This window comes from Ambystoma mexicanum, chromosome 7p, assembly GCF_040938575.1.
Source record: "Ambystoma mexicanum isolate Mex_15411 chromosome 7p, UKY_AmexF1_1, whole genome shotgun sequence".
NCBI lineage: Eukaryota > Metazoa > Chordata > Amphibia > Caudata > Ambystomatidae > Ambystoma > Ambystoma mexicanum.
Genome location: NC_090939.1, coordinates 44,178,862 through 44,191,939, shown reverse-complemented (window position 1 = coordinate 44,191,939; position 13,078 = coordinate 44,178,862). Strand labels below are relative to the sequence as shown.

Below are 13,078 nucleotides of genomic sequence, written 5' to 3'. Positions count from 1 at the left end.
GACAGGTCTGTCCATTCTGAGAGGAAGAGGGAGATTGGCCCAGGGGGCCTGTAGATGATAGTGAGAGTAAGAGAGAAGGTAGGCTTTCAAAGGATTAATAGTTTTGAGTGGGGATGATGGATGGTAAAGGTAATGTTTATTTGTAAAGCGCCTATAGCGTCTATACACAAAGCAAGTGGTCATTCAGACTTGAATTTCTGAAACGATAATAGTCTGCACAGGCAGAGTAAGTGCATGTAGTACAATTAAAAGTTGAGACAACAGCAAATAGGTCTGATGATGATTCTGCAGTTTATCAAGTGCCAGTAAGGAGTGAGGACAGGGAGGAACAGACAGACGGTCTTCAGGCAAGGTGCATTTGGTTTGTGCAAGTGCACACATGCTTAAAGGGGTGGGCGAGGTGGAGGGGGGACAAGTCCTGGGGGTGGGAAGTGTCCAAGTGCTCCCAGTCGGTGGAGACTGGGATAAGTGCAGAGAGAGCCACTCTCTTGGGTCATTTCTCAAGTGCAGTGATGATGAAGTGAGCGCAGGGCCCGGAGGCGAGTGCGAGAGGACTGGCGGAGGTGACGGGGACCTGTGAAGCTCTGAGGTATAGGTGAACATTGCCAGGCCACCACAGAATGACACATGAGGTCAAGGCGCTGAATTCATGCTTCCACGACAGCAGGGTCTCTGGGTCCCTCTTCACTCTCCTCCTCTTTTCTTCTTTTGCAGGGCTGCTGGAAAGAGGCGGTGTCCCAAAGGAAGAGCTTAGCAGGCAAGCCCAAGTGTTCTTGATGACTACGACCGCGGCACCCTACTGTGGTAGGTGGCAAAGCATTAACAGAACTGCTAAAACAATTAAGTGGTTGTGATACTATTGTATACAAAGAGGAAACAACATCACCACGTTAATGGTAGTATTTATAGAGATGTAAATAGCATAACAATACATACAATGTTTTTGCTTAACTTTTGTAAGTAGTTGCTATTTTAGATCTCTATTTGCTTGCCCTAATTACCCACTCAGCTGCTGCCAAATTACCTAAATGTCCTCTGCCATTCTGCATTGCACCATTATGCCACCTGGTAAAACTGCACTAAAGCCCTTGAGAGGCAGGCATTGTGTTCTTCACCAACTACCAGAGGTGTTGACAGGGTAAGGCCCAAGCGGGCAAGGTCCACCGACAAGTCTGGAAATGCCCACTCAGCAGTGCTGTGTGGGCATTCACAGATGTTAATGCCATTGCAGTGGGCACAACTACATTGGCTTCAGGCCTCACTTGTTAGACAATCCTGGCTACACCTCTGCCAACTACTGCAGTACCTCCTGCGAGGGTTTAGACAGGAGTGGGTAGTCATCACACACAGCTACCTGGGGTTTCTGACAATCCCCCCTGTCCTTTTCCCAACTCTGCCTTCCTGGGTTTCTAGGCCCTTTACTTACTAGAGGCAGCGTCTGTGCATGCATGCTGTGTGCTGCCAACCGCTTCTTGTTGGGCGCAGCAAGTCTTAGCAAAAACAACTGTTCATTTTTTTTACTTGGATAACAACACATTTAATAAGTGTCAACACATTAGTTTAATTTCTCATCTCAATCTACTTTGAATTATGACTTAAGAATAGTTCACATTAGCACCGGGGGAGAGGTTGTAACCATGCATGAGGCTAGGAACGCGGGTTATGTATTATCTGTTGGTATAAGCCTGTGTTCTTTCATAGCCTCCTGCTGCCATGTTTTTCCGGTTCCTATGCCGGTGTCCTGTGCCCCCTCCCCCAACTCAGCCGGAGTCCTAGTACCACCCTGCAAACCACACCCATCCCATCCCATCACCCCCCACTGCCCACCGTGATGCTATTGCCCCTCATAACCTGCTGCTCCAGCCTCCCGACCTCAGAACCTTTTTTAACCCCACCTTGTCTCCTTACTCTGGCATTTCATCCCCCCCTCCCCTCATGGCTGGATGTGCCTCATTTTCACCAGTGAACCTCCTCATATCCTAGAATCTGAACACACACTACAAGCTTCCAGTCTGCCTTTGGAACCCTGCAGCCAAGCAGTGCTCCTGAAAGAGACGCATGCAGCAACCAGCCCAGACATCCTGGGCGTGTTCAATGCCTCTCACGCCCATCACACTAAAGCACACAATAATAACACCCCACCCATAGGCAGACCCAATCTGCAACCTCCTATTACCAGGGAAGATATCAGAATCTGTGATTACCTGTGAGTTCACAGCCCTCTATAGAAGCACACAACTTCCTCCTAGACTGGTGATTTAGACCCTGCAGGTGCACAGAGCCTTCCCTCGTCATTATCTCATGCCATTAAGACTAGCCTGCTGTGTCGATCCTTCTTGACTTTTTTGGCAGCACTTTTGGCAGCACGTGACACCTGATAATCAGGTGTTGCAGATGTCTAAAAATCCCACTAGACCTGCAGGGTGAGTTCCTTAGTTTGCATACTCGACCTAAGAGAAATGCACTCGCCCCAAAGTGGTGCATGATAACATATTTACTAGGGCTTTCTAAAATGATGCATGTCACAATAAGCAAATTTCATATTTGGTGCAATGCTGCTACCCAAAGGCCAGCATGCACAATGAAACTTTGATTTGGAATTTACTACAAACAAAGTTTGTTTGCAGTAACTGTCAAATAAAAGTTTCAAACCTCCCCATACTCACCCGCAAGGTTTAGTACCATGCAAATGGTATTTGCCCTGCATAAAATGTCCTCACCAATGCCGGTGGGCTAGTAGATTTGTAAGCCCAGATCATGCAATCCTTATTGACCAATGGACAAATGGGTCTGAATCTCTGGCACAGGTCTAAAATGGATGCTCTCCTACCACTTGGGTTGCAGCCAAAATGTCCATTCAGCTCTGCATCAACAACAGCATATACAATGGCACGTGGAGTTCCTCTGTGACCATTGTTCGCACTGCTGCTCTTCGATATTCATACACGCCCGAAAGCAAAATATCCTGACATCACACACCCCACCTTCATAGCATGTTTAGCATTTCTAAACCCAGTTGACATCCTTTGAATAAAGAGTGCCTTATGCATGAACCCAAGTGCCTTTTTCTCCTCACAGTGCATCACAGCGTGGTGGAGTTTCAGCTGCTGCATCCGAGAAGCACAAGCACCTACATCGAAATAGCTTTCCGAGGCGAGGTCAACAGGTCGTTCATCCAGATCAAAATGTGAGTTTGGAAATCTGCCCACCCACCTTCATACCTTTTCTGCCTTCTTGTAGCCATTCCTCCCTCTACCCTATGTCTCCTTCACACACACCTGTCCTTTCTGAAGTAGCCATCCTCCGAGCCTAAAAGAATTGGGGATGTGGGGGAATGATTGACAGTGCATCTGCTTGCCATGATCTGATCACACAAGGTTGCCCATTTATATTTGGGATGAATAGTAATCACACTTTACATATCTCAATCACTAAATTCAGTATTTTATTTTTCAAAAAATATATACTGTGTGATTTTCATTCTCTGCACGTAACAATACAATTATACATTCATCTATTTACAACCAGCATGAATGCATTCAGAAAATGTAAAAAAAATCAAAAATGAATTAAATATATTTTAACGCCAGCCATTGAAAGTATGGCGGAAATGCTAACATATGTTTCATGTTCTTGATTTCTTTTGGACAATTCATCAGGGCAACCTCTTGTTGAAGAAGGAAATGGCATTTCAGGATTTGTCTATGTATAACATTTCACTGCGAGGCAAAAGAAATTACATTATTGCCTATGAACAGGACCTCTGAAATGTCAAGGTCTGCTGACCACACAGAAGTGATGAATATCCATTAGTAACAAATACCTCTTGCCTCCCATATCTTTCAGGGTTAAACCTCCTGACATGGAATAGCTGAGCAGTCATTATGTGCAGAGAATGGCAATGACACAATATATATTTGTTTGCAATGGGTTTTTTGAAAAATAAAATAATGAATTTAGTGATTCAGTTATGTAAAGTGTGATGAGTATTTATCCCAAATTTAAATGTGCAACTTTGTGTGATAAGTGTATTGTGTGCAGCCGGGATGCTGCACATTATACCCGGCTACCTCTCTGTGTGTAATGTTCTACTTGCCATGATGACACCTGATCTGGATTTAGCCAAGTAATTTGCTTTTACCCCACCGCCCATCATCTCTTAACCTTCACTTTATAGTACTGGCCCAACATTCCACAAGGACTGTGTTACTACATTTTGATATGGGGGCTGTGGTAGTGTTCATGACAGCTGACATTCCTAGACTGTTCTTTTGCCCCTCAAACCTGAACTGACTCAGGTGTCCGGTGTATGCAGGTGGGCTGCAGTGATCGTTCTGCTTCCAGGGGGTCCCATTCCTGGTAGAGTGGGAATCTTTTTTTTCCTGCCTGTCACATTGACACTCCAGTTCCGGGGCACACGGGAGGCAGGAGGCGGGAAGGGAAGTGACGAGGGAGGGTGGGTAAATTCAGTTTGTGTATGAAGAGGAATAAAGAAAGACGTTACAGAGCACCCTCGCGACTCCGTCTCTCATTAAGGCGCAGCGAACCGCGCGCAAGGTTAGCCTCCCTCACAGGAGGTAAAGTATTACATTGATGATGAGGTCATGCAGTTGGCTCGGGAACCCTGGGGTGCGGCGGTGAATGGCACAACGGCAAGGCTGGAAACAGAAGCCTGCCCAGGCCGCTGGTGACGGCGGTGCCTCGCCTGACAGGAGGAAGTACCGGAAAGGTGAAACGAAGTCAGCTGTGACCCACCCGGGTCGCAGCAGTGAAGGCGGTGACCCGCCCCTTGTTGGAATGTTGGGAACGTTCGGAGAGAAGCACCTGGGTAAAAACAGGCCGCGGCAGTGCAGGGAAGCAGACAGTGGTGAGGGAGGAGCGTGGGGAAGACACCACGGTGCTCGTGCCTCATAAGGCGACCATGTGAACAGAGGGGGAAGGCCACATCCCCAGTGAGAGGCTGCCAGAAGTGCACAATGTCTGACCAGGAGGGCCACCAGCGCATGGCCCAGGACATGCAGACACAAGGCCCAAACGCTCCACAGACGAATGCCCCATATAGATTACCTGACTCACTAGCAGTGCAAATGCCAGGGGTGTTTGATGTGACGGACACAGGCAAAATGGGGCCGAAGTGGGCCAGGACGATAAGGTACTTTTACCTACACATGGGGGCTACAGGGCCCATTGATGAAGAGAGACAAAAATGTCTACTCAAACTGGCGGTGGGGCCAGCGACACGAGATATCATAGACGAGATGCCCCCTATGTCCATTGATTCCATCCAAGATCTAAAAGGGGCCTTATCAACATACTTCACCTCGCACATCAACGTGAACTATGAGCGCCCCCTATACCACAGCACGAAACAGGTGAAGGGTGAGACCATGGACGCCTATGTCATGTGACTGAGGATTAAAATTAAGCACTGTGACTTCGCGAATTACTCCAACACCGAGGCCCTGCGTTCCCAGATCATTGCAGGGTGCCAGTCCCAGACGTTTAGACGGAAACTACTACAAAAAGCCTGCACTTTGGACGAAATACTGACGCTCACAAGGGCAGAAAGGGCTGTGGATTTGCAGGTAGAAAGCTTTACCCGTCAGGTAGAAAGAAATACCCCTCGAGAGTCTGTACACCAACTACATCAGGAGAGAAGGCAGGAAGAGCCATTCTGCTTCAGATGTGGATATGAGTATCCAAATGAGGGTACATGTCTTGCTATGCTCCACGTGCAGCGAGGAAGGACACTTCAAATCTGTTTGTCGACTGGCAAGAGGAGAAGGGCGAGACAGAGGTAGGGAGTCAACTCCCAGGTACAACCCCTTCTTCCAGCGCCACATGCGTCGGGGGGGACATCACTCCCCCCAAAGAGATCCAAGGAAGCTGAACTGAAGGAGGATGAATCCGGTGATGACAGGCATGGGAGAGAACAAAGAGAAAGAAGGAGGTATGTGACCCGTGTGAGACCTGACCGCAGACCCAGAAGTCACATACGCTACCTGGTAGAAAAGTCCTCTTCGGAATCTGACGTCAGCTCCTCAGGAAACGAACAGCGAAAGAAGTGCTACGTCTACACCCTGGGAAACACCACAGCAACAGAACACAGCCCAACACTGATAATGGGACTGAATGAAAGACCCACAGAATTCCTTATAGACACAGGGCCTACCGTGAATGTGATCAGTGAACAAATATACAAGGAACTACCGCAAGCCCCAAAACTGAACCCAGCCACGGTCGACATATACCCAAATGGAGCTTCCACATCCCTCAAATGCCCAGGACAATTCGCGGGAACATGCCGCTACAAGGGACAAGCGAAAAAAGTGCTCCTACATGTGCTATCGACCGGCAGGGAGAGTGGCAGCATAATCAGTTTTAAGACCGCAATCTAGATGAGTCTAATACACGTGCTCTATAAACTCATGGTACACAAATATATTGATCTAGGACACATGATAAAGGAACTGTATCCCAACCTGTTAAAAGGGATCAAGAAACTGCATAACAGGCAGATCAAGCTGCACACTGATGAAGGAGTTTGCTCAATAGCGCAACATTATAGGGGCATACCGGCGAACATCCAGAGGAAGGTGGATGATGAACTACAGAAACTCATAAAGCAGGATATCATAGAACCGGCCACCGGGCACACTACATGGGTCTCGCCCATCGTTCCGGTGCCTAAGAAAGGATCCAATGTCATTAGGCTGTGTGTTGATATGAGGAGGCCGAATCAGGCCATTCTGAGGGAAAAACACATGGCACCAGGTATCACCAATATGATGCACTTATTGAATGGAGCCAAAGTTTTCTCAAAACTGGACTTGCAAAAGGGTTACCACCAACTGGTTCTGGGTCCCGAGAGCTGGAACATCACAACCTTCGCCACTCACCTGGCATTTTACAGCTACGAAAGGTTGAGCTTTGGGGTATCATCTGCCACAGAGATATTTCAGGCGGCGATTCATATTGTGATAAAATACATGGGGCGGTCGTTGCAGACTTCTAGACAGCCAAGCGTTACTTCTTCCCTTTCAGCTCTCCTGTCAGGTTGTTTTACCATTCTCCCTCTTCTGGTGTGCTGGATTCTTACGTATACTCTTTCTGGCTGTGCTTTTTGCTGCTTTTTATTGTTTGTGTGTAATATTTCACATCGTTACAGCTCCCTTATACCGCCAAGATGCCTCTTGAGAGACGAACGAGTCAACTGACAAATCTATAAATACAAAAATACATATACAAAAAATGTGTTTAGTGAGATGGATTTGTGTTGGGCGGGAAGGGATTGGAAACACAAAGTGCTTGAGAAAATGGATTTGAAAGGAAGATTAAGTTGTCTGGGAAGTAACGTATTTGTAACATGAAAGGGAAGAACACAGTACACAGACGCAAATATGTTATGGAATACAAGTGTGCTGTACTAAACAGAAAAGAGTATCCATGGTTGAGGGCAGATCTTTTTACAGAGGCCACACAATTGGAAAGCACCTAGTCTTAGTCATAGACCGCACAAGTCTATGCTTTTACAGCAAAGCACAGACTGATGCTAATCTACTGTAGTTATTGTGATTATTGAGGGGGCACAGTTCTATAGCTTTTGACCAATGGGGAATGTGGCCTGCATGGTAAATGCAGCAAGAGCTTCGTTGAATTCAACACTGACGGGTCCAACATGTTTCTCCAAGCCCCTCCCAGTGTTTGCAATCGTGTACACTCATCTGGAAACCTCAACCTTATGCCCAGCGATGGTACAGGAGAGAGCAGTGCCTTCAATGCCCATTGCTCCACCCAGAAGCACTGCTAGCCCAGGAGGGATCCGGTCATAAAGGTGAAACAGGCCCCAGGTGGAATGTATGTCCCCTTCACCTCTCAAGGCAGCCTGGGCTGAAGCAGGCTGTGCTGGCCATGAATGCCTGAACCATTATCAGAACATCCAAACTACATTAGCACAGTGCCACCAAAATAAAAGGAGGGTCCATGCTGGGTTCTTAGACACTTTCCTTTAACACATACAGTTGGTTAAAAAACATTCCACCCACCCTCCCTTGTAAGGTAAAGGCATAGACCAACAGAAACATAGATATGTGCTGGTGCCTCTGGAGGAAAAGCAGTCAATAAGCAACAAAACAAGTACATGCAACAAAGGTTACCCATATTTTGGTCTTCACTGATTCTAGGGCCCAAGGCAGGGGTATTCCTGGGTCTGGAACAGATCCGGGGGCTACGCTAATGTCGGGACTGGGGGGTAGCTAGCCTTGTGGTTGTAGCCCCTGAGCTTCTATCCGGGGCTACAACCCAAGGACCTGGGGCTATAGCCCCCTCAGCCCCCTCCTAGCGAAGCCTCTGGCCCAAGGTATAAAGACAAGGGGTCAGAACCTAAAAAAGCCTGTTTAGGGATCTCCAGGCCATTCAAACTACTCTACCATTGTCTTTTGTAGTGGCACAATAGCATCACGCCCAGTCTTCTTTGCGCTTTTTCAATGGCGCGAGGCATGGATTGAAGCAGGCTCGCAGCTCAACAGGAATCAAGCACCAGTGCATGTCTTGCTGCCCACAGGCAGCGTGAGTGGCTCCACCGTGTCCAGGTGCAGGCGACAGTGGTTTCAGTTCTCATGGCTCGATAGCTCGACGAGTGGCTCGATTATGAAGAGCAGGCGATTTAGTCGTGATGGGTCGATGTAGCTTGAATCAGGACATGCTGGAATCTTCCATCAGCATTGTCAAAGGCAGCACTTTGGGTTTGCGGCAGGTAGTGGGACCTTTTACTCAGCCTCTTGATGAGGATGTCCCTCCTTTTCCTAGTCTAGGGAAATACTTCAGAGATGCTTGCAGGGTCCCTGGCCGCAGTCCTGGGCAGTGCTCTTCAGTAGGAGGCAAGCTACCCATCCAGTAGTCGCTTCTCCTCTCCCCAGACGTGGTCAGGGAGTGGGCTTCCAGCTTTCCTTTCAGTCTTGTCTCCACCCTCTGCTTGCGCTCCAACAAGTATTTCCATCCTGATCCTTCTTCTGTTCCAGGATGAGCCCACAAAATGATTCACCAAAGGCGGAGGGTGGGGTTTCAACTCCCCACCCCTATATAGGTAAATCCTAACAGGGGCTGGGTCCTTTTTCAAGCCTTCGCTTAGGGCCAATCCACAGCTCTGTTACAGCTTTTCCCTCCTCTGCAGTGTCTTATCCTGAGTTCTAGATGTGAAGGAAGCCAGGAGCATTTAGAAGGAAGTGTCAGACAGAACAATGCAAGGTGGCCATAGTCTTCTTCCTGTGGGCTTCTGGTCGCTTGGCTTCCGTGGACCTTCCCTCACTCCTGTCTATCCCAGATCACAGGGTCTCTCTGCTAATTATCCACTTCCATGCATTTACCCTTTTTCTTGTTGATTTTCTAGAAGAGCCTGTTTCTCTACCCCTAAGGATATAACCCTCCCGACCTGGGAGATTTGTGGGAATAACAATTAGGAGTGCACTAGGTTTCTCGGCTGTAGCTGCACCCATGTCTTGTAGGAACAGCTTTAGAGGCCGAAGCACACAGCAAATGCCTCTTATCTGTAGGCAAAGTGGAAATCCAGACTGGGGGTGGAAGGGGAAAGTGTGTCAGCAAACATGGCTATGGCTTTTTCATTCAATCGCCTCATAAATCACAGTACCCATCTTTAAATTAGATGCAGTTTCATCTTTATCTTTACTACAGCCTTGTCCCCAGGTTAACAATAATTTGCAGCCTACTTGCTTACCTGCAAATGGGTGCCTCTTTTTAGTCCAAAAATGGCCACTGCAAATTTTAGAACAACTTGCTTTGAGGTATGTTAGCAAGAATTCCTTTGAAGGCTACCTTCCGGGTGTGGTAACTTCCAATTTCTAGACAGCTAGCACTTTCGTCGCAGGTATGCCAACCAAAAATGGGTTTCCACTTTCTATGTTCACAATCGGCCGGGGGCCCTTTTGAAAGTATAGCCCCATTACTGCTAATGTGTATTTAGTTTTAGCAGATTCTTTGTAGATCTACACTGTACTTTCCCTCATCCTATAACACTTCATTGATAAGTCGAGCTGTGCCAATAGACATCGGGTATAAGGTGAAGGGCATCCCTCAGAGCCAATGACGATTTTGAAAGGGAACCTATAGGAGAAACTATTGGTCGATTCCCGCATTTACACATTTCCTGCTGTGCATACTGTTATGTTGGGTGCTCTGTGGCCTAGCAGCTGTAGGCATGCCATTCACTGATGCCCCGCAGGAAGTATACATGGGGTGTCTTATTTATGGATGTTGGTAAGTTCAGTTACACACCATGGGCCTCATTACGACCCAGGCGGTAAGTTACCGCCTGGGTCGTACCCTTACCAACATGGTGTAAACTACGTTTACACCATGGTGGATGGCGGATTTACCGCCCCATTCCAAGGTGAGTGGGGCAGTAAATCCCCATTTCCCATGTTACCCTTCCCCATTCCCATTTTTGCCCCATAGGGCATAATGGGAGTGGGGAAGGCGCTAATTACGCTACCGTAAATTACGGTGGCGTAATTAGCACCATGGTCCCTTAGCGCCATGGATTTTAACGCCTGCAAAAAGCAGGCGTTAATATCACCATGGCGCTAACGGACCTTGTAATCAGGCGTTAAGGGATGGCGCCGTTTACGGCGCCGTTAACCCCTTAACGCCTGATTCGTAATGAGGCCCCATGACTTGCAGGCCCATTCTGGGTAACAACACACCAGCGCCATCTTTGTTAAAGCAAAGAGCACTGTTTGAAAGTGAGACTGTTTAGCAGATCTGACGTTCATGGCAGAATGCATTTACTTGTGCTCCTGATCATTTGAACCACCTGGGAGATTTTCCCCTAGCAGATTAAAATCTATCGCAGATAAAATACTAACTTTGTGCAATAACCCATTTATCTCTGCCACTGAACAGTGAGATTGTTGCGTCTGCAGAGTCAAATCCCTGTCGGAGTAGACTTGCGAATGCCAAGGATAGAAGGACCATTGCGTCTTAGAGCTGAGATCAGCTGACCTCAGGAAGGAGGGAGGACTGGTGGAGACGAATGAGCTGTGTGAAAAGGGGTGCAGAGCAAAGGATGGAAGTCCTGCCCCAGAATTTGCCAGATTGAGTAGGAATCTTCAGGCGATGTAGGATCTCCAAGTAATTTAGGTTCAAAGGAACGATATAGAAATTCTTTCCTCCTTTTTGATAGTTCAAGAAGCTCCTTTGTTCGGGTAGGTCAATCGGCATCTTGTTCCATAATAGAGGTCCTTACGATGGTTCAATGTCATTTCATCGACAGTAATTACTTTGTGGTAATTTCAAATTTGTATTATTATTTTGGGGTGTCCCCCTCACATGCCCCTGTTCCACCTCATCACTGCCCCTTCCTAAATCCCTCCCCACCCCCTTTTTACCCCTTAACCCTTAAATTCCCATATGATGCAAGAAGTCGGGATGCTGTTTTGGGCGTATTTAGCCTGTGGACGACCTTGGAGTTCTAGGGGACTGATAGTGTGTAGGAAAGATGGTTTCATGAGTAGTTTGGCCCCCTTTTCCGGAAGCATTTGTGAGCGATGGATAGTCTTCATTGGAATTCCCCACTGCATGCTCGGCCAATTGAGTGATTCCAACGATGTCGCAATGTGGTCATGTTTTCTAACTGTAAAGCTCGGCCTGGCTTCCCTATCCCAAACGCGCTGCAATTGTTTGACCTGCTAGACGGTCTAACACCAACTTTCCTAAGATAGGTTACTTTTTAAGTAGGTAGTGGTGTTGTCTACAGTTTAACTCTGACATCCCCACTTGGCCATTCAGTATGAACCTGTCTACATCACTTGGCATCCCAGTGCCTCAGAAAACAAGACCACTTCAAAAAAGAATCATCAACTCAATAGTGCAGCATTTAACAATTAAAATGTGGATGTCATCTAACTAATATTTACAAGCATTGTCGGTGGACTGTGTGGCAAGGAGGCTGGCCCTGTCAAGAGTGGATGGGAACCGGTATAATCCGGGGGTGGGAGGCCTCCCCCAGTGGCAGCTAAGAGGGACCTAATTTCTGTCCCACCCCCCCTGTGCCAGTGTACTATTGTGCAGTACACTGTCTTCTGAATCCTTGCCCCAATCAGATACCTGCCAGTGTCCCTCTGTGTTTCTAGAGTCCACTCTACTTATACCGGAGGCAAGCGTAGAAACCCAAGTGAGAAAACCAGAACCATTTCCCCACCGAGAGCAAAAGAATTACAGAGACCCAGCAAATAGTCAAAGAAGAGAACCCAGAGAAAATGACAGATGTCCTGCAGTAGTCGCGAACGGGCTGCAGTGGGCTATGCAAAGAGAGAGATGCAGGCTAAAGAGCCCAGATACAATCAACACTGCCCGCACAAGAAGACCACGTCCCATTAGACCAGCAGAGACTGGCAGGGGAGAAGTAGCCACCTTTCCCTGGACTAACGCTGACAGGAACACCGATCAGCACACCCTGTAACAGAAACCTGAACACTTACTATACTGATACGCAGTGAGCACTCTGCAGCAATACCGCACAAGGAACTTGTGCGGTATTAAGCCCGCCAAGTATGCCTTTTCCTCGCACACACACACACGCTGCCTGGGGAAGACTGGGCCAGATTGGCTGTGGAAAGGATGCCAGTCCCCTGGGGATGTGAAATATAAAAGAGGACGAGGAAGCAGGAGGTGTGGGTTATTCGGGTGAGGTCATCAGTGGAGGTGGAGGACGACCAAGAGACCAGCAGGAAGTAGGATGGAGCAGCAAAATGTGGAGACGTTTTGTGGAGAAGGTGAGGTACTGGGTAGGGAGTGGAAGTGGCACTGCACTGTGAGTGTGCATGCTTTGTGGGGTAGGGTGTGTATGAAGGCTAATGGGTGAATGATAAGTGACTGGTACCAAGGGAAAGAAGGTCGTTTTTAAAGGAGTAGGGAGGGGGAGTTGTAATGTGGAGGAGCAGAGTAATAGAGTGCAGAGGATTAGTGGTTTGCAGGAAGGAGTAGTGGTTGGGGGAGAAGTGGTTTGAAGAGTGCAATAGCGTTTTGGAGGAAAGAGTAGTGGTTTGGAGGGAGTAGTAATAAT

The 13,078-nt window shown here is 47.7% G+C and overlaps 1 protein-coding gene across 1 annotated transcript in view; it reads left to right on the top strand.

The window, feature by feature from the left end:
* Positions 1-13,078, top strand: part of PLA1A (phospholipase A1 member A) — a 264,242-nt gene that overhangs the window by 237,504 nt on the left and 13,660 nt on the right. The window contains exons 8-9 of the mRNA XM_069635738.1: positions 715-804; positions 3,079-3,187. Coding sequence (XP_069491839.1) covers positions 715-804; positions 3,079-3,187 — 199 coding nt within the window. The remainder of the gene's footprint in view (positions 1-714; positions 805-3,078; positions 3,188-13,078) is intronic.